This window comes from Aulonocara sp. 'chitande type north' Nkhata Bay, linkage group LG8 (genome assembly GCF_057382095.1).
Source record: "Aulonocara sp. 'chitande type north' Nkhata Bay isolate Kocher_YH1m ecotype deep benthic linkage group LG8, A_spYH_male_GT1.1, whole genome shotgun sequence".
NCBI classification, from domain to species: Eukaryota; Metazoa; Chordata; class Actinopteri; order Cichliformes; family Cichlidae; genus Aulonocara; species Aulonocara sp. 'chitande type north' Nkhata Bay.
Genome location: NC_141351.1, coordinates 21,013,905 through 21,035,073, shown reverse-complemented (window position 1 = coordinate 21,035,073; position 21,169 = coordinate 21,013,905). Strand labels below are relative to the sequence as shown.

At 40.6% G+C, this 21,169-nt stretch overlaps 2 protein-coding genes across 3 annotated transcripts; one reads left to right on the top strand and one right to left on the bottom strand.

The window, feature by feature from the left end:
- Nucleotides 1-8,314: 8,314 nt before the first annotated feature.
- twnk (twinkle mtDNA helicase) lies at nt 8,315-16,292 on the bottom strand. 2 transcript variants are annotated; one of them, XM_086304238.1, is made up of 7 exons: nt 16,179-16,292; nt 14,607-15,252; nt 11,680-12,382; nt 10,581-10,821; nt 9,879-9,986; nt 9,631-9,772; nt 8,315-9,156 (listed from the first exon to the last, which is right to left on the bottom strand). In XM_086304238.1, exons 2-7 carry the CDS (start codon nt 15,225-15,227, stop codon nt 8,809-8,811), a joined length of 2,163 nt encoding a protein of 720 aa, XP_086160364.1. In that variant the 5' UTR covers nt 15,228-15,252; nt 16,179-16,292; the 3' UTR covers nt 8,315-8,808. The 2 variants fall into 2 exon arrangements, with proteins under 2 accessions (XP_086160364.1, XP_086160363.1); XM_086304237.1 differs by lacking the exon at nt 16,179-16,292 and adding an exon at nt 15,480-16,097.
- On the top strand, nt 15,749-20,307 carry mrpl43 (mitochondrial ribosomal protein L43). The gene is made up of 3 exons (XM_086304240.1): nt 15,749-16,011; nt 17,924-18,030; nt 20,017-20,307. Exons 1-3 carry the CDS (start codon nt 15,881-15,883, stop codon nt 20,232-20,234), a joined length of 456 nt encoding a protein of 151 aa, XP_086160366.1. The 5' UTR covers nt 15,749-15,880; the 3' UTR covers nt 20,235-20,307.
- Nucleotides 20,308-21,169: the final 862 nt, after the last annotated feature.

The window sequence follows — 21,169 nt, the reverse complement described above, 5'->3', positions numbered from 1 at the left end:
AGTCTGGTGGTAAGGAAGTAAAAGGCCTACCAGGCCAAAGGGGTAGAGCTATGTACACTGCAACCAGACAGGTAACAGGATATAATATAAGCTGGTGTAGTGAAGCCACAAAGGGTTTTGAACTTGTGATTTTAACACAATTAAGGCCTCAACAAGTTTGTTGTCTTGATAATATTGCATCAAATGGACATAGAGTAAAACTAAATTGAATTTGTTACATTACAGTAACAGGTTATAACTGTTTAATAACTACATTAATAAAAAAATATTACACTTAAAATGATGTCAAGTGTATTAAAATGGGTTTCAACAGGTAAAAAAACAAAAGCCTGCACTGCAAATGTCTTTAAGTAAAAGGAAAATAAAGAAAATATATCCAAAATACAGTACTATACTCTCAAAATACTGCCCAGAGTGAGAAAGGTGATGTAATGAAAATTGTGATGGACAGAAGATGAGGTCAAGCAGTGGACCATATGTCAACAGAAGCTGTCGTTGTTCTTATCAGTCACCCACATATGGTTGATGTTGAGCGCATGTTTCTTATGCTTGTCCTAACCAAGGACAAGTCGATTATGAATATTTCCACATGTGCTGTAATAGCAAAGCAACCAGTCTGCATGTGTCCCTCCTTGTCTTTACTAATCTTCAAGAAACAGATGCTATGCACGAGCAATGTGTGAAGTATTTCTGAAGCATCGAATGCATAGTCAGAGGACATCGCCTGATAGCATTATTAATGTTTCTGGCATTGTTCCATAGAAGCTTTGCATTATTATTTTCTCCAGGAATTCAGCTTCCTTTGTCATTGTTGGCTGGAGCTGTGAGGTGCCAGACTCCCTCAGCCAACTAATCTCAGCATCTGTGTGCCAAGGGAGCTGCTTTGTCATTTACTGAATAGTGCACTCACTTTGATCCTCATTATCAAACGTTGTCCTTTTGTAATTGAGGAGCTTAATTAAAATGTACAATAATTTGATGGAGAGCATGGGGGGAATATTCAGTAGAGATGAAAAACAATCTTCTCTATCCATCCATCAATCCACAGTTGCTGCTCTGTATTTTCCTGCACAGTGCCAAACTGATGGCCTTTAAAGACAACATGCAGGATTCATATGTGTCCCCTGTTTTTTTTATGTGTCTTTAAGGAGGATAGTCCACAGTTAGATAATCAGCTTAACTGACCATGCTTATGCTGATAATGCTTCAATTAACTGCTGTGGTTTCAGTGCTCAGGCGCTCATGAAGCAGACAGCCAGTGTGTGCACACAGTCTGAGAAGATTAGGTAGAGAGGGGCCTCCTTTCAAGGTGGCCATGCAGACGGCTAATTTGAGAGTGAATGGACATTTTCTTTGGCCTGGCTGTGGAGTATGCCCAGTTGGCTGTTCAGCAGAGCTGTCCCCATCTTGCTCTCTCTCTCTCTCTCTCTCTCTGTCTTTCTCTCTCTCAGGCTAAATTAAAAGAAAGTTTGGTGTGAGGTGCAGGGGCTCTGCCAGGAGCCTCACTTGTCTCCGAAGTAGGACACTAATTCTGACCACTTGCTGAAGAGGAATGAGGCCCTTCTCTCATTAAAATCAGAGATGCTTGCCTTTCAAAGCGCCATTTAACAGTTTCGTCATCCATTCGCTTAGCCACAGACGCCACATTCCTGACCACAACCACAGCACCTCCTCTCTTATTACTGCTATTATGCTCTTACTGTCACCCCACCTACCCTCTCATTTAACCTTTTTGAGTTTTATAGCAAATACAAGAGCCCAAACTGCCACCTAAGATTGTGCACCCTCCCCAATCCCCTCGGGGCTCTTGAATAGCCTCCACACCCTTGGTGCCAGGGCAGATTAAGCCCCTCAGCACTCTCTTTGGCCAGATCTGGGTGTTACATAAGAACAGGGCATGCTGGTGACTCTCAAAAGGTTTTCCTCTCATGTTTAAAAGCCAGTCGAGCACAGTGAGACGGCAGGTGTTTACAGTACAGCTCTGTCACTGGAAGTGGGTGGTCAGCTAAATGTCTGTGACTAATTCTACATGACAGTTAAGCATATCAGACATCAAAATTTAAAAAAAAGAAAGAAAAAGAAAGAAAGAAAAAGAAAAAAGAAAGAAAGAAAAACAATATTAAATAAATTAAGAAATTGTTTAATAAAACCATTATTGAAAAATATTAAAAAGAATATTTAAAAATTTTTATTTTTTAAAAACAAAAACAAAATAACAACAAAACAATGCCTATAAAAGAAAATAAATAACAGGAAATAAAGCGAATTTTTGACTGAAAATTGTCGGCTGAAGCTTTATCTTATAACACCTGCCTTTTTTTAACAGAGCATATTCTAAATGGTTACATTTTAAACTAGATTTCACACAAAAAAATAATAAAGCAGTTATCCATGGAGTATTATAAAAGAGATGCAAATGAGAGTATGCAGTAAGTAAGTAGTATTTTTGAGGGTAATGTTTCACATAGCTGCAGGGTGTGTTAAAATTGCTTCCTAACTAATTCACTCAATGCAATAATTTTCTTTTGTGTTTATTTACCTTTATAACAGTAAGCATGACTAATGTTATGAATCAATATAATCAATGAATGAATTAAAATTGTATTGATTCATTCATTTTAAGACGTATTGATTTCTGTATCGTTTTCTCTCTGTGTTTGTCACCCTGTTAATTTCTCTGTATTCATTTTTGCCCCATTGTGCAAAACACTTTCATTCAAAGTAGGTCTGGAAAATAAATAAATAAAAATGACTTGGACGTTGCTATAGAATGAAGACAAATAGCTAAGCTATTAATGAGGATAAAACTGATAAATAATACTTAAAATCACAAGGCAATGTAAATAGGAATAGAGAAATTGATACAGAACCAAGATCAATAAGAAATATAAATATTTAATAATAGCAACTGCATGAATGCAGGACCTGATGTGAGACATACTTACCCAAAAGCCATACATGCTCATTGACCTTTAGATTTTTGTAGGTGAACTGCTCTGACTGCCACACACAGAGAAGCAAAGCACTGCAGGCATTCTCCAAAGGGTCCAGTTCACCTTCGACAGCATTTTCCTCCACCTCACAAAGGTCTGCAACCTTCAAAATCTCCACATTTCCTTTACGTCACGCATGTGCAAAGGTGCATTAAGTATTAAACAATACTAACACCAAAATAGTCATGTAGAAAATTGTCATTCAGTAGCTTTATTTCACAGAGAAATACTTCCTAAGAATATCCTTTGTAACTGGATGAATTCATCATTCAATTAACTTCTTTATTGGTAATAAAAAAGATACAAAATATATTTTAAGTTTCAAATAATGGGCTGAAAACTGTGCTCCTTCATGATGTGAGAGTACAGAGAGGAGAATGTGAGCTTGGTTATTAATATACACAGCAGCAACAGCAGGCATAGTGTTGGCTAATGTGGGTCAAACGTGCTGAGTGCACGTGAGTGAGGCAGAGTAAACCCCACCTCCCTCATGTCCTGACACCACCCGGGGGTGGTGGGGCATCTTGAATCAGCTGTGAGTCTGAAATGGCCTCTGGTCCATCCACATGCTACATGAGTCCTGAACACGCTCTAACTGCAAAACCACAGAGAAATGAGGCATGCACTTTATGGCGCTATAATGGGAATGGTTTCTGTTTATGAACATTTAAGATTTATAGCCAGTGCCTCTAATGCAAGGACAGGAATGTGGTGATTCTGGTCTGGCCTCCACTTTTGCACTTGAATGGATGGAGAAAGTTACTGTTTTAAAAACAGATCTTTGTAATGTCACAGACTCAGTGTACTGTTGAACTTGCTCTACATACTCAGTGTGCCCCTTCTAGCACTTGGTGTTCTCTCAGCATGTTCTGTTACACTTTCTATTCTACTGTGAGTCTGGCTCAAATAATATTTCCTGCGACTGGTTCTAATGGGGTTTATGGACTAAAATGGCATAAGGAAATGTTTTGATATGTTTTAAAAGTGCATAGAGTAAAGTATAAGTGAATGGTAGCTGGTAAGGATGCAAAATTAATCCTGCACCGAGCTTTTGTTTGGGAACTTTTGATTGCATTGTATTGTATTGTTTCCTCAGATGTAATAAAAATCTAAATGTTCAAGTCTTTATGATTACAAAAAGGACTTCTCGTTCACATTGGCTTAAGAACTAAGAGCTTAGCTGTTGTGTTTTTGTTTGTTTTACCCTGGACACAGTAGTGAAAGAATAACTAGGTTCTAGATACAGAGTCTGTATGATGATGTCTATCTCTTAAATGTAAATTATTTGCGATATTGTTATGTATCGTTGAATCTTCCTCATGAGTGAGAGAAAAGTGGAGTAGGAGACCATCAGATGGATTGGGGGTGACTAAATGGAAGGTTGGTGGGTTGATCTCTGGCTGCTCCAGTCTGTGTGGCAAAGTATCCCTGGGCAAGATACGGACTCAAGTGTTCTCGCCAATGCATTCATCAGATTTTTGTAAAACAAAAAGTAAACAAAACGAGCTGCATGATTCAGGTTAAGTGATATAAAAACAACAAAATCCATTACCAGGGAAGATTCTGTAAAAATAATGTGTAGAGATGATAAACTGACAAAGACCTATGTAACAGACACAGACTAATTACAGAACAAGGATAGGTGAACTCAATCAGTCACTGATGGCTCAAAAAAGATCAGAGAGAAGAAAAAGCACAAAAAACCACATGCGGACCTTCAAAATAAAACAGAAAGTAAACTGAAAAAAGGAGCAAGACCAAACTGTGGGGGACAGACAGAGGGGAACACAGGAGACACGAAAAAGGAAAATTGAGGACAATAATAGGAACCAAAGATAATACAAGGAACATGACTCTATGAAACTAATACTTTAAACCTAACCAGGAACATGTTTTTGTGGTTGCACTGTTGCCTAATTTATCTAAAAATACCTCCAAACTCTATTGTGTTCTAGGCTGACTTTCCTGCAGTGAAAGTCCTGTCATGGAGGCCAACATCAGCAGAAAAGCCTCAAGAATATGATCCCAAGTTCACCGCAGGACCAAAGCCCCCAGCTGATTAACTCTGATTGAAGGTCCTGAAATTACCTCCAGACTCGGTCGAAATAGTTGAGGTTTAATGAAGGGCAGCTAATGGGGCGGAGAGCTATGCCTGCATGTCATGCATTCATCGGATCATGCAGGGAGCAGCATGCAAGTTTATTTCTCCCTGACTGATGTAAAGCTTCTTGTTCCGTTTTTGTGGTGTGGGCTGGCATTTTTAATTCTGACACCTGATGATGTTTTTATTAGAAAGATAGGAAGAGGGTTTATCAGCAGCTGAAACATCTTTTCTCGGCCTCATTTAATTCACATCCTTTTGGTCCCTGCACTGTTTGTTGCCTTCATGATTAAAAGCCTCATAACTGGAGTTGTTTCATCTCCTCCCCTCTCCAGATGGCAACTATTTGAATAGGCATGCAAAGCTCTGATCAGCACAGGCCATTCACAACAAAAGAGAACAATCAGACATAGAGTGCTGTGCTGCTGCACAAAGGGATTCTTGTATTTAATTTGGATTTTCACCACCTGTTTACAAGAGGAAAAAAGAACAATGAAACTCTAGATATTTTTAAAAGCTTACTTGGAAGAGGATCAGTAATCCTATAGCTTATGACTGTACATTCATGTGTCTGCATTCATTTAGCTCAGTTGTATTTTTTTGTGCATTTTTGTGATTTTTAAGGAGCTGGCGGGCGACACAGCCACCATCATCTGGCTGCAGTAATGTCTTAAAACACAAAGAGCCCCATTCAGAGATCTCTCGGGCCATATCCCACACCCACACAGTCAAAAGGACACACGGACCCATCCAGCACACAGCCTGGAGTTATTATGGCGAGCAGTGTGTACTTACACAGCAGTAAAACATTCACAGAAAATATTCAGCATTAACAGAAGGGTCAGAAAAGCAGAAATGAGAACAAAATGATGGAGCTTCTATACAAAGACCTGTCTCCCTCCTGCTGTCTCATACGCAGTGATTTAGGTTCATCAAACACACACAGGAATTATTCCTACAGCTTACAACAATATTTTACAGTTTCAACTATCCGAGAAGCTCGAGGCTGCACATACCTCGTGTAAGATGAGTCTGGTGCCAGGAGCTTCCCTTGGACTGGTCTGTCAAAGATGGAGCCAGCAAAGAAATCAGAGGCAGACAGAGAGGCCCCAGTGTCTGCGAAGTCCACACCGAGGCAAACAACAGGACAAAAGTACTAAAGAGCAACTTCACTCATTTTTACTAAAAGTAAAAAGCTGTACAAAACCCTTTTCCTGCTCCAGAGTTTGTACAGGTTTTAAAGGAATAAATAACTTTAGTAAGAAAAAAGGAAACTCTCAACAGCTGAGTTGCATTTTGAGTAATTCAGGCACTTGGTTTGAAAGATTTTGAAGACAAAGTAGGCATGTTGTTATACATATGTATGACATTCAGGTTAGATTGATATTTCATAAGTCATAGCAAAGCTATGCATCTGGAGTGCAAAGGCTGCCTCAACATTCCCATAATCCTAAGGTGTTACATATGGAGGACCAAAGCAGTCAGTCAATCAGTCAAGTTTATGCCACAATCACCTGAGGAGTGGACTTTCCAGCAAATTCACTCCAGCTTCAAACAGTCTAACACAAAGACAAAGTACAAGAGTTACACCACCGACTCTATAGATCTCAGTTAGCATGCTAAACGTTAAAGTTCATGACTGCACAATTAGAAAAAGACTGAACAGCACGACATGTTTGGAAGTGTCACCGAGAAGAAGCCGCTTCTCTCATGGCTGGTTTTTGTGTGCAAACCTGCATCTGTATAATCCACAGGACCTCTGGAACAATGTCCCGTGGACAGATGAGACCAAAGTGGAGATGTTGGCCACAATGCACAGCATTATCAGCACAAACAGCTCAACTGTCAAAGCACAGCAAAGGAGGGTTGATGATTCAGGCTTGTTTTGCAGCTACAGGGCACTTTGTAGTCACTGAGTGGACTATGAATTCCTCTATAAGTATTCTAGAATCAAATGTGAGGCCATCTGTGAGACCAAAGCTTGGCCCAAATTGGGCCATGGAACAAACTCAAAGGATGTAAGGAAATCTACAGCTGAATAGATTAATCAAGGTGTTGCAATAATAGTCCAGTGAAAAAATGTTTTCACAGGACCGTGTTTGCCTTTGGTATTGGCCAGCTCGTTTTATATTGAAACATAAAGGAACTGTAAAAGAAAATACAGAAATACGAAATAACAGAAAAGAAAATATTCTATAACTTGTATCTATGTATCTAGTGCATTAAATTGGATTTTTTAATTATTCAGTAGTTAGTTTTTTTTCCATTTTGGCACCTTTGGTCCTTGATTTTACACTTGTGTCATTCCCACAGTGACACTTGATTTATTCAGTGTATATTTCAAGGTTGCAAATCACCAAAGGCCCTGGTATAAAACACACAGGCACTTTCATATTCCCACATTGAACCACTAACCCTTTAAATCATAAACCTGAAATTTATATGGGTTTGCAGTGACTGTGATAAAGTGCGACACTTCAGCCATCAATACGTCCTGCAGCAGCCCACGACACAGCGCAATGCAGACTTTCTTCACTTCTGAGAGCTGCTGATTCTACTCGTAACCCCACACCAGTGCAACCGAGGCAGGGTAGTTGACTTTACCCATGAAATATTCATAGGAAGATGTTTTAAAAACACTTTGCATTTATTTAAAGTCACCCACTCTAAATAATGCATTGTGTGGTGTGACATTGGAGAAGGCCATGGTTGGACAATGAAGGGTAATTAACAGGCAAGTGTGCTAAAACCTTTAGTACTCTTCTCTTCCATACGTGGTATTTGAACTTAATTATCATTATTCAAAAGGCAGGCTCACAGGAGGATAAAAGGGAACAAACAAACTCTGAAACTCAGTCAAACAGCAAGGAAAGAGGGGTACACAGCTTGCTGCTTAACCAAAGAGTGCAGAATTAAACTACATTTTTCCTAACGTGCATAACTGAGCTTTGTCACGCTTGTAGTCATTTATAAATCAGACATATGGAACAAATCGTTAGCAAGTTGTTAAGGCAGTCGCTGCTGTAGCCGAGAGACGAAACTAAACGAACACATATGTCTGTAGTCAGTGATCACTGCCATTTGGAAATAGGACGGCTGATATTTGCTGCTCAACAATTATCTGAAGTTAACTAAACTCCAGTCTCTTAGCACACAACGCCCCCTGGTGACCACAGATAGAAAACGCAATCACAATCTGCATTAGAAGTTGTTGGGGGGGGGTTTATTATAAAAAGCAACAAATCATTGTTGTACAAAAAGTCAGTAGAGAACACACTGTGGTAATGTGCAGGGGTTTGTATTATGCCTCTAAGCAGACAGTGATAGTGTTACCATCCCTATTTAATCAGTAGTTCCTGGCGTCACATTATTATTTCAATAGGTTAAACAACACTTAACAAATTCAGTCTTACTACATTGAACAGAAAAGCTTTGAAGACTAGTTTAACACTTTGCTGTCATTATTTCACATTCTGTCTGTAACATGCTTCATTCCACGATGAAACACGTTTTCACTACCTGGCATATTCTGGATTCAGGGATGTTAATTCATACATTTCATATGCATGTTCATATTTATGTACTTGTATTTAGCTTAGCTGAACCTCCTGTTATTGACATACAACTGTCGAACATTATCTTTCATACAAAGAGTCTGGTTGAGGTTTAACATTCAAATCCCTGATCAACAGAGAGAATACTCTGAATGAAAGTTCACTTCTGAATGGCTCCGTTTCCATTTGCAGGACTTTTAACAGTTCGTGGAGTCTTTGTGTTTCCTTTCACTTTCTCTACCTTGTCTTTTTTAACCTCCTCCTTCTTTGACGCTGCTGCAGTGGCCTCGTCCTCCTCCTCGTTTTCCGGCTTAGTGTTGACCTTCCTCAGCTTGTGTTTTCCTTTGATGGGAGTGGAAAAAGTCAGCGAAGACTTGATGAAGTCCAGAGGGAAGATGCCCACGTCTCCATCAAAGCGGTTCTTGGTCACTTGCAGGGATCTGCGGCCAGGACACGTCACCAGCTTCTTTTCCTGCAGTATGAGGACGTTGTCGGCCTCTTGGCTGGCCTGGAAGGAGTTAAAAGTCAAGACGTGTCTTACTTAAATTGGAAAACTGCAGATTTGAGAAGAGAGCAAGCGTATATGCATTTTATTGAAACAGCAAGTCAAGAGATGTGCTTATTTATTAAAATGTTTTTAATGTTTTTTAAGAATCAAAATAGAATGATACCCATGCTATTTTGATGAGTATGAACAAAATTATTATTACTCTCACAATAACAACCTATCGATGCTGTGATTCTATTTTGGCCCTTTTAGTTCTCCTATTAAAATATTTTAATTTGCGAATGCCAGATAGGGGAAATACCCACAAATAGGGTACATTTTTGCTGACCAGGTCACTGGTGACTGTGACAATGTTAAGAGGATAATTAAACATTGTACATTAAATGTACAGTATCTGTCTGCCAACAATTTGTCATTTTCAACTGTTCCTTCAGTATTTTCTACCAGACTGAACTGAAACTCTCACTGCCTTACCTTAGCAGAACCAAAGATTGATGCCGTTTGCAGTTCTCGGTCATCCTCCTCTTTCCTCGGATGAATGATCAGGGTGACATGACAGGAGCTGTTAGTGGCAAACTTCCTGAAAACCCCGATAATGTGGTCCTGGACTGCAAACCTGAGGTACATGAGAACATTGTATTTCCATACAGCATTAACACACCAATAACAGCACTAACATGACATCATCACACACCAGATAAACAACATTTTTTTTATCTTACTTGTCTACTGAAAGGTTTTCTTGTCCCATCATGAACTGTAGATTATCAATGACGACATGGTTGATATCATAGAGGTAGACAGCATGTTGCATTGTGTCCAGCACTGTCCTGCAGGCAAAATTGGACAGGAGTCAGAGGGTCTTAGACCATGTCCACACTAATATGTTTTCGTTTGAAAACGTATCTTTTTCTCTCCGTTTTGGCCTTCTGTCCACACTGAGACTGCGTTTTTGGTCAAGGAAAACAGAGCTTTTTGAAAATGCTCGCCAAAGCGGAAAGGCAGTGTAGACTGCATAAACAGAGACTTTCGGAAACGATGACGCATTTTAGTCATATGATGCAGTCATGTAACCAATTAAACTAAGATAGCAGAGGGCATTATACAGCAGTTATTTTGTTTGCTCTCAATTTTGACAGCCCTATTAAAGATTAATATCAGTTTGTACATGCTCCAGATAGCTTTTCTTCAAATTCTTTAATTCTCACTCGCTTTTGCAACTTTGTACTTTTGTGTTACTTGCAGCAACAACTCCACTTCATTGTTAGTCCATTTAAAAAACTCATTTACTCATTTAACATTTACTGACTGAGCAACCACACTCCAACAAGAAGTGATCAAACTATCAAGATTATGTTAAAAAACAAAGCAAACCTCTTCAATAAAAGAACTTAATGGATCCCTGAAGTACTAATAAGACTTACTTGATGTTCTGCTGCCCATGGAAAGTCATGAAGTAAAGCGACAGCTCTTCAAACTTGTCTGCCCAGAAATCATACTGTTCCAGGTTCTCCTCCAGCCTCTGCATGGCGAACTGTGTCAACATGATCTTGGCTAGACGAACATTGTTGATCTCAAAGCTGCCCCACAAAGTGTTGACACCCTGCATGCAAAGGTCCAGGGCCAACTCACTGATAAAGGTGGTTTTCCCACTTCCAGTAGGACCTGGTAAAGAAACATCATGATTGCGTACTGGGTTAATAAAGCTAGTACTTGTACTTTATATTTAAACTGGTAAACTAAAAAGCCATCATACTTCCAGACACTTTAATGAAAAGTAAAAACTTGGCCAGCTGTGAGTGTTTTACATCCTCTTCCTTTAAAGAAAGTATGCGGTTTGATTTTTTTTTTTTATCAAATATTGTGGCTGAATTTAAGTCAGCCTATCTCCGGTTCAAGGTCCTTGAGCAGTGCTGCATGACTTCCACAGCTTTTTAGCATTAATTCAGCTAGGTAATGCAGTGGGTCAGTGTTATAACAGTGATGATTTAATTTAAATGGCACACAGTGGGACACCAGGAAGTGGATTTTTTATTCACATGTTTGAAGTTCCATGATGAAATTGCAGATATAAAGAAGCATGTTGGGACTTTCACTGACTGATCCAAAAATAGCCACAATGCTGCAGAAGTCAGAAAAGGGAAAAACAGGAGCAGTTTTGAAAGTGCTGCAGCACTGACAAATGAGACCATCTTGAAGAAGATATCATCCAAACTTCAATCAGGTATGGTTTTTGTTTTGTTGTTGAGTTGTGAAACTCGATCACAACTCAGGGCAGAACAATAAAAGACTGAATTTAAATCTGCTTGCTTACAAATTGGCTTTGATATTTGGCTACCTAGACGTGGTGGAAGAAAGATCCATTATCCACAGAGATATTGATTATATGATGCTATGAGTTTTGTTTGTATCACTTTTAAAAAGGGAAGAAATGACTTAATTTTGGTTATGATTTCTTGGGATTTAAAAAAAACAACTAATTAGTTCCAGAGTCTTAAAACATCATTATTAGTAACACCGTACCTGTAAAAACAGTCAGCTCTCCCTTGCGGTGTCCCTTCAAAATCCTGTTGAGCTCAGGAAACCTCGTCCACTTCACTCCAGCCACCTGATCTGTGTTGACAAGCTCCCCATAAACATCCTCTCTGAGCTGCTTGAAGGACACTATGGACTTATGGGCCGCTGGGATCGAGGCTTTAATGATGTTGCTTAAGTTTTTACCTCGGGCCAGAGCCTCCACTGCACACGGCCGGTACTCACCGGGCCGCACAAGGGAGCAACGCCTGATGGCCAGCTTGCGAGAAAAGCTCTTTGACGCCTCCCAGGAGCGAATGTCTCCCCCCAGCCACAGAGTCACCCGCTTGAACTGCTCCAGGTAGGGCAGCAGGATTGGAGGAAGGCAGCTGACCCCGCGAGGAAGAGCAACACTCGGGAGTCCTGTTGCCTGACTCACAGCCATCGTGTCAAACTCGTGACCCGTCACCACCACCTCCGAGTCCAGACGTCCCACAAGAGGGAGGCCAAACAAGTTGTAATAGGAGTTAGACTTTGGGACTGTAGCTTCATTATATGTGACTTTGTCAGTTTCTGTTCTTTGAGCTGACAGGAGCTTGACCCCTTTTAAAGAGGAATCAGGTCCACCAAACCAGGGGAAAACCAGACTTTTGGTTGGCTTGAATAATCTCACTCCAAACTTCTTGAGGGTTGCATTGGAGATCTTTGTGATCTGAAACAAAGCATTGACATTACTGTGCCAGATGACACTGTAGAGGAAAAGGTAAGGTCTTGTACATACACCACCATATTTAACAAAATAAATATATATGTTTAAAGTGACTTTACATTCAGGTACTAGCAGTCTCAGAGGATGAGAATGGTTGTGTATGTGCACATATCCCGGGCGTGTCCTCAGAGCGTGTTCTGGGGAGCTTGCAGGAGTGCTGAGAGACATATTCAACCTGTCCTTGGCCCACGCTGTGGTACCGGCCTGCTTCAGATCCACCTCCATCGTCCCGATACCCAAAAACTCCAACCCATCTTGCCTCAATGACTACCGCCCAGTAGCACTCACCCCCATCATCACTAAGTGCTTAGAGCGACTGGTCCTAGCACACTTCAAATCCTGTCTCCCCCCCACCCTGGACCCCCACCAATTCGCATACCGCCAGAACAGGAGCACAGAGGATGCAGTCTCCATCGCACTGCACTCTGTCCTCTCACACCTGGACAACAACAACACATACGCCAGAATGCTGTTTATAGACTTCAGTTCAGCATTCAATACAATCCACCCCTCACAACTCATCAGGAAACTGACAGACCTGGGCATCAGTTCCCTCATCTGCAAATGGTTACTGGACTTCCTGACCAACCGCCCCCAACATGTCCGGCTGGATAACCACTGCTCATCTACCATCACAATGAACACCGGTGTACCACAAGGCTGTGTGATGAGCCCTTTCCTCTACTCCCTCTTCACCCACGACTGCAGACCTGCTGATGGTTCCAACACCATCATTAAGTTTGCAGATGACACCACGGTGATTGGCCTCATCAGTGACAACGATGAGGCCGCCTACAGGGAGGAGGTGGATCGTCTGGCTGAGTGGTGCGACACAAACAACCTGCTGCTTAACACCGAGAAGACCAAGGAGCTCATCGTGGACTACAGGAGGAATGCTGACCCACATCCACCCATCCACATTAAGGGGACGGCTGTGGAGCGTGTGAGCAGCTTCAAGTTCCTGGGAGTCCACATCTCCGAGGATCTCACCTGGACGACCAACTGCTCCAAGCTGGTCAAGAAGGCTCACCAGCGCCTCTTCTTCTTGAGGACTCTGAGGAAGAACCACCTGTCCTCAGACATCCTGGTGAACTTCTATCGTTGCACCATCGAGAGCATCCTGACCAACTGTATAACAGTCTGGTACGGGAACTGCTCTGCCTCGGACCGGAAGGCGTTGCAGAGGGTCGTGAAAACTGCCCAGCGCATCACCGGAGCACCACTTCCTGCCATAAAAGACATCTACAAGAAGCGGTGTCTGAAAAGGGCTGGGAAAATCATCAGAGACCCCAGTCACCCATCACATGGACTCTGCACCCTCCTGCCCTCTGGGAGGCGCCACAGGAGCCTCCGGACTAAGACCACCAGGTACCGGAACAGCTTCTTCCCCACAGCTGTCAGACTCCTGAACTCCTGACATCTGACCCACATTAAAACATGGACTGAACATACACACACCCACAATGGACAACTGTACCCTCAAACACACAATAATAACATGGACTGAACCACCACTCACAACCACCAGCACTTTATATAGCCTCTGTAGAATTATCCACATATCTCACTTATCTTAACTGCACTACTGTATAGCTCTGTAATAATCATTCTGTACATACGATAATCTTTAATCCTACAACTGTTTACAACTTGCACAGTTCCCATTTCTGTATAACTGTATATCTCAGATTCTGTAAAGTTATTTATTTCATATTCTGTGTAGTTTTTCATATTTATATCCTGTTCATAGCCTGTACATAGCTTGTACTCACTACAGCCTGTACATACCTATAGTTATAGAATATTCACAACATACTTCATACCGTGTACATCATAACATTCCATAATAGACCCATTTCTGTAATATATTTACATATCTATATTATTGCTAATATTTATTGTAATATATCTATATCACTAAAGCACTTCTGGATGGATGCAAACTGCATTTCGTTGCCCTGTACCTGTGCAATGACAATAAAGTTGAATTCTATTCTATTCTATATGTTTGTCACAGAGCTGAGGATGTGTGTGTGTGTTAGTTGTTGCCGATCTTTGTAATCAGTGCAGGGAGATGTGTGGTGAGGGCAACAGCTCTGGGGAAGCTGTTCATGAGCTGCTCGTGTCATCTTTTGAATTAAGAATCACAAATTACACAGAATAATACCTGGAAAATGGTTTTAATCAGCTGAGCTTCATCCTCTGGGAGGTCAGTGAGTGGCACAGAGGTGGACCAGATCCTCTGCACCTCTCTCAGCTCCCTCTCTCTCTCCTCCTGCTCCTCCACACTCTCCGGATACCCCAGAAGCACATTAGGGTTAAGGGACTCTTCCCCGTCCTTCTGCATCACCTCCAAACAGTCCTGGAGGTCCTCCCAGCTCCCCTCCACCAGCGTGTCCTTGCACAGAAACTGTCCCGTGGTTTTGTCAATGAACAGGGAGAAGACCTCCTTCCTGGTTGACAAATCCACAAAGATGCTGGGAATGTGGAGGCAGCTGTAACCATCGTGGAAGGGAATATCTTTGGAGCGTAGATACTGTTTGATGTCTGTGACTGTGACTGGGGTCACAGGGAACTCTAAAGTAGATTTGGTGTCTTTTTTATAACCTCTGGTCCCAGTGTGTGTCAGGAAGTAGCCTGTACCCCAAGGTATTGGAAATGGCCTGTGAAGCAGCCTCTTTGCTAGAGGTCTCAAAAATGGAGATGTAAGACATCCTTGGAGGAGAAACCTTGGAGCTCCCACCTGCAAGAGACAGGTGGAGCTCCTCAGCAGCAAGCCTTTCCACATTGGTTATGTGGTCAGCACGTTGAACCTGCAAAAAGACACCAAGACATGAGGAAACCAGCAGCCTAATATAGGAAAAGCACAGCAAAGTTTTGGGGTGACCTAGACAGTCAAATTAAGGAGAGGCAGAAAGCCGTTATTTTCTTGTCAAACGGAGACGTACCGAACATGAAAATTATCATGGAGGCGTATGAAAGCATCACTCAAAAGTTAGTGGCCTTTAATAAAACATGAGGCTGAAAAAGAACAACTTACAGTCTCTGATATCTGTCCTCCTCTCCTCCCATGCTCCACTCTAACCCGGGCTTTTCGGTGCGTTTCCAAAACAAGTCCGTGTGAACAATACGGAAGACTAGATATTCGGAAAGCTAGACTAACACATATTTACCTTTTAAATTATACTTAACGTGATCATTTTTATAGTAGAAAATAAATGTAATGGTTGGACGTTTAATTTGTCAACGAAAAAAGTCTTCTTCTAGAAGGTATCTTTTTTTGTTAACCGTTATGTCAGCTATGCGTTTCACTCCGGAACTTGCTACTGACGGACAGCGCTGTGTACATGCCCGTCAGGTTGTCCTCTGAGAGCCTTGTTACCGTTTAGTGTGTTTGACTGTGTTATTTTTGTGCAGCAGTAGAAAAAGAGCAGATTAACGATGACTTCCAGAGGGACACCGAGTCGTTTTTTGAGAAGTGTCCTTCAAAATGGCGTCGGTCGGTACGTTTGCCAGCTAAAACGCATCTCCATCGTCTTCTCCAAAAAGGCTCAGAGTTCGCTGGGAGCCAGGTAAAAGAAGTCTTTGATAGTTTATGTAGACAGTTCCTCTAAGTCACGGCCTTGAAAAAATCTAAGAGATTACTTGGTTTCCTGATTAGCACACGGTTTATTGATTTAGATCTTGTAATTATTCTTAAATTAGATCCCAGTCTATTATGTTGACGTTAGTCTTGTACCTCATTATTTTCATTAATCAGCCGTCTTTCCCGGTGGAGGAATCCAAAAGATGCTGTAAGCCAACAGCAGGTTAAAAATCTATTTGTCATAACGTCATAGCATACAATATGCTCATCTGCCGCTTCATTAGGAACACCCTTTCAACTACTCGTTAATGCAAATATCTCGTGAACAAATCACAATGGCAGCAACCGAACACATGTAGACATGGCCAAAGACCAGATGAAGTCCAAACGAGCATCAGAATTTTGAAGAAAGTTAAAGATGTAGACGAGCATCTGTGAACGCACAGCACGTTAAACCTTTGAGCAGATGGGCTACAGCAGCAGAAGACACCTGATGTCACTCCTTTCAGCTGAGAACAGGAAACTGAACCTACACCAAAGCTGGACAATAGAAAATTGGAAATGATGCAACATTCGAATGGAAGGGTCAGAATTTGGTGTAAACTACATGAAATCATGAATTGTAGCTCAGGAGGCAGAGCAGGTCACCAACTGATCAGAAAGTTGGTGTTTTGATGTCCGGCTCCTCCGGTCTACATAGCGAAGTATCCTTGGGCAAGATAATGAACCCCAAGTCGCCTTCTGATGTCATGTCACAGAGCTGAAATCCTCTCAATATGATTTCATTAACATGACAGTGAATTTATTGTACTCACATGGTCTCCGCAGTCACTGCATCTCAATCTAATAGAGCATCTTTAGTAGCAGGAGCAGTAGGTTTGCAACAAGGATGTACAACAAACAGATCTGCAGCAACTATGTGATGCTGTCATGTAAATATGCACCAAAATCTCTGAGGAATGTTTCCAGCACCTTGTTGAATCTATGCCACAAAGAATAATACCAGTTCTGAGGGCAAAAAGCGGTCAAACCCAGTACTGACAAGGTGTAACTGATAGAGTATTTTAGAAATGGCCCAAAAATGTGCAGTTAAGCAGGATTTTTGCAGTTCCTATTATAGCATGTAGGCTCAAATGCACTACCTGCTTCTGTAACACACAATCAGAAAGCCAGATGATCATCACATTCCTGTGATATGGATTCAGGGATCATAGTAGAAGAATCTTTTAGCACTGGCAGTAGATGTTGACAGACATCACCAACAGCCCTTTATTGTTCAAACGCCACATCATGATGCTAGCAGCAGTTACATTTGCAGACTCTCAGCAGAATTTTTCACTGCTCAGAATAGTTTCTGACTTCATGACTGAATGTTCTGTGACTTCAGTAGCCTAAAGATAAAAATAATGTTTCTGTTGATTCATTTTAAGCTGTTTATCTGCTTGCTAACACACAAAATTGGCCAAATACTTTACATTTGCATTATAATAGTGAAAGGGTCCAGCTTCACATTAACCAATTAAAACATCCTGTGCTCTTCTAAAATTGTATTTTAAAGAAAATGTTTTTTTAAAAATTCATATCTGAAAATTGCAGGGTGATGTCTGTCATCTGGAAAGATTTTTTTCCCCCAAGTTTGTTTTATTATCAGTTATTTAACTGTTCATGCATTTCTTTTTCTTTTTGAAATGAAAAGTAGCACAAAGCATAAAATTAAATTATATGATTGTCATTTAATTTTCCATTTTATACAGCTACGCTCAGACTGTGTGGTTTAAACAAAAGTATAATAATTTATTAACCAGTAATGAAAATAATTGGCAGGTATGGCTCAAAAAACAAACAAAAAACTCTGTCACCCTTACCAAACTGTAATACCGGTTAACCTGCTTTTTCAGGGATTTCATCGAGGAGGGAGTTGTGGATTATGCCAACAAGAACCCTGGAACTGTCGTCTATGTGTCTCCGCAGCCCTGCAGAGTACCAAAAATAGTTGCAGAATACTGTAAGTGCCCACAGCTCTGTTCGAATCAGACCTGAATAAATTTACTGAAACAATGGTGAAGCAGAGTGACAGTGAGATTTCTGAATATATATCATTTGTTGATGTAGATATAAAGCAAAGAGAGAAGGAGTTAAGATTACAAGCTTCTGTTAAGGAGTTTAAAGGTAATGAAATTATAATAGAGAGCAACTGAATGTTTATTAGAACATTTATTATATTCCACTCACTAGACTCTGAACTGAGTAATCGATAATGTATACTGAATAAAAAGATGAGTACCAAAATGAATGGTAATCACGTAGGAATATAGTCATGACTCTCTAGAGATGGTAAGCTTTCAAATGCTTCCAAACTAACCATCACAGATGTGCCTGACTAAAATAAGATGAGATAAGACTTAACTGATTCCATCCAAAGTGTTCTGGATGTGGTGTTTAGAGCTGCCCACCAATAGGTTGACAATTGAAACCAGCAACTTGTTGATGTTATAGGTGACCGAGTTGATCATACAGACAGTTGGTCTTACAGGTGCACCCTGTTTATGTATCGTCTGTAAACCATACAGACTTGGTTTAGATTCTCCTGGGTATAGCCTGTGGTATGAGGTTTGCTCAATAACGATGTCTTGCTCTAACTGTTTGAGACAGTCTATCACCCTCTTCCTGTAACAACTACCTGGTTCTCATTTCAGGGGCTCATAAGTATTTTTGTCACTGTGCAGCAACACAATTTTCTCATGTTAGTCTTTCTGGTTTAGCAAAAGCGTGCACCTACCCTTGTCTGCCGGAAGGATGATAATGTTGTTATTACTAAGCGATGTGAGTGCCTTCCTCTCCCCCATGTTGATGTTGGATGCTGAGGACATTTTCGTCCCCAGTTGCTCTGCTTCCACATCTGCAAAGTTGATGTTTTGAATTGCTGTTTCTGTAGCTGTGATCAATTCGACTATCGGAATTTGCCTCGGCTTTAAATTTAACCCTGCAAGGATGTTTTTTACTGTTTGGGTGAGTTTTCTGTCAGGCAAATTTTTCCCCCGCTTTCCACATCCTCGGTATGGCATCCTTCTGTCTTCAGGCTGTTGAGGAAACTCCATATTTGGCTATGCAGATGTACTGTTCATAAGATTGGGGAAACCTGCAGTCAGCTGAGACTGAAGAAGTCACGTGGATGGGGATGAAACGTTTTCCCCACTGAAAATGCTACTTCCAGAAAAAAAAAGAATCATCTTTTCAGGATTTCCTTACCTGTATGATTGAGCATGCATCAAGGCATATTTTCTAACATTTCTTTCATATTATCTGAAAACTCCTTGAACCAGATTCTTCATATTTTTAGGGTAAATATCTGGTACTGTGGCTTTATCAGTAAGGACATTTATAGAATGATGGATGCTTGAAATCTCTAAAATATTTGGATCCTGGATCTCTGACAGCAAATTTGGAAGTATTGTAGAAATGAGAATTTTGCAGATAGGGAACTGATATTTTATTTCCAGCTTCTCATATAGAAGGCATGTAATAGTCTTTAACCCTGTCACGCCAATTGTATCATATTTGATGAATTAATATTTTAGAATTCTTCATCAGCAAATATGAAACAAATTAAAAGTCACATATGCAAATTAATATTTCATTTAATTTTTAAACATTTTGTCAGAAGTTTTAATGAACACTCCATTTTCAAAAAGCTTGAGTATGGATAAGGTAGATTTTTCATCCAACTTCACTGTTATAATACCCAGCTATGAAACCATGTGCCAAATCCAAATGAACATTTTTAGAAACAGACAGTTTGTGTTAATGTTATATCCAAAATCTGTTGTTCTGTCTCATTTTTACTTACTTAATAAGAAGCACGAAAAGTAAACTGCCATAAAGCAGTCTTAGATACTGTAGGGGGCAGTATAACATAGGTAGAAGGTATTGTTGTTAATGTTAATGTTGTAGGTGTCCTCTTAAAAGTCGCATATATTTTCCTTTTTTGCAGTAAATGGCAACGTGAGGGAAGAAACCATCACGAGCAAAACGTCTCAGCAGATATCCGAGCTTTTGACTAAGCTGACCAATCAGTCCGGTCTGGAAATCATCCGCATCCGCAAACCCTTCCACACAGACAGTCCCAGCATCCAGGGCCTGTGGCACCCTTTCACCAACCGGCCCCCGTCTATTGGCCCCATAAGGCCACAGAAACCAGATTTTCAATAAGGACTAACGAAAGAAAATGTTGAACTTCCATTTGTATTTTTTGCAATTTAAATTAAATCACTGGTGAATAACAGTTTCTGCATCGGCTTCCTTTTGATTTGTTTTCCTGGATAATACCACACTGTTGTCTGATTTAAAAAAAAAATTTTTTTTAACCATCTCCTTCTGTTTGCAGCAGAGCCCACTTGAAGGAAAAATGCTCACAGTTCCAGCTCTAAATGCCACATTTGAATAGACTTTAAATGGATCCACCAGAGCTTTGTCGGCGGGCATACTAAAGAGCAGATAACTGTTTTTAAATCTCAAGGTTATTTAAAGATTTGTGTAATAAGTGCCGCAGATGGAACTTTGAAATAAAAAAACCCAACAACTTTCAGATGTTGATGTTTAAATACAGATTTTCTTTAGAGGTGGGTTTCAGCACATCGAGAGAAGAAGAAGTAGCACAGCCGTTGTGCTGTCTGCATCGCTCAGTGTAAAAACTTAAGAAGAATTACATGTTTTTTAAGTTGTACTCCAGGGTGAATGTAAATGTTTTCACGGCTTAATACTGACAAGATTTGAAGGTGTCCTTAAATATCCCACAGCTTAAATGAACATGACAGATGGTTGTGTGATTGCCTGAGGGACAGCCTTTAACCTTCAGTGTGAGCTGTCCTCTGTAACAGGAACAGAAAATTTAACACTCGTCCAGCGGGTGATTTGTTCAAATTCAACAAGGCGTTGAATTTTGGCACAACTACTGGTTGCTTTCTTTGCAGTTCTTCTACTGAATTCATCATTTTTGACTGCAAAAGGCATTCAGGGTTCACCCCCAGTGTTGCTCTCCAAAAAACAAATACAACCAAGTGGAAACCATCGGACGAATACAAATAAGTCTTCGCATGAAGCCAACGTGAAGAGTGCAGCAGGCGAATGGTATACTTTATAACCCC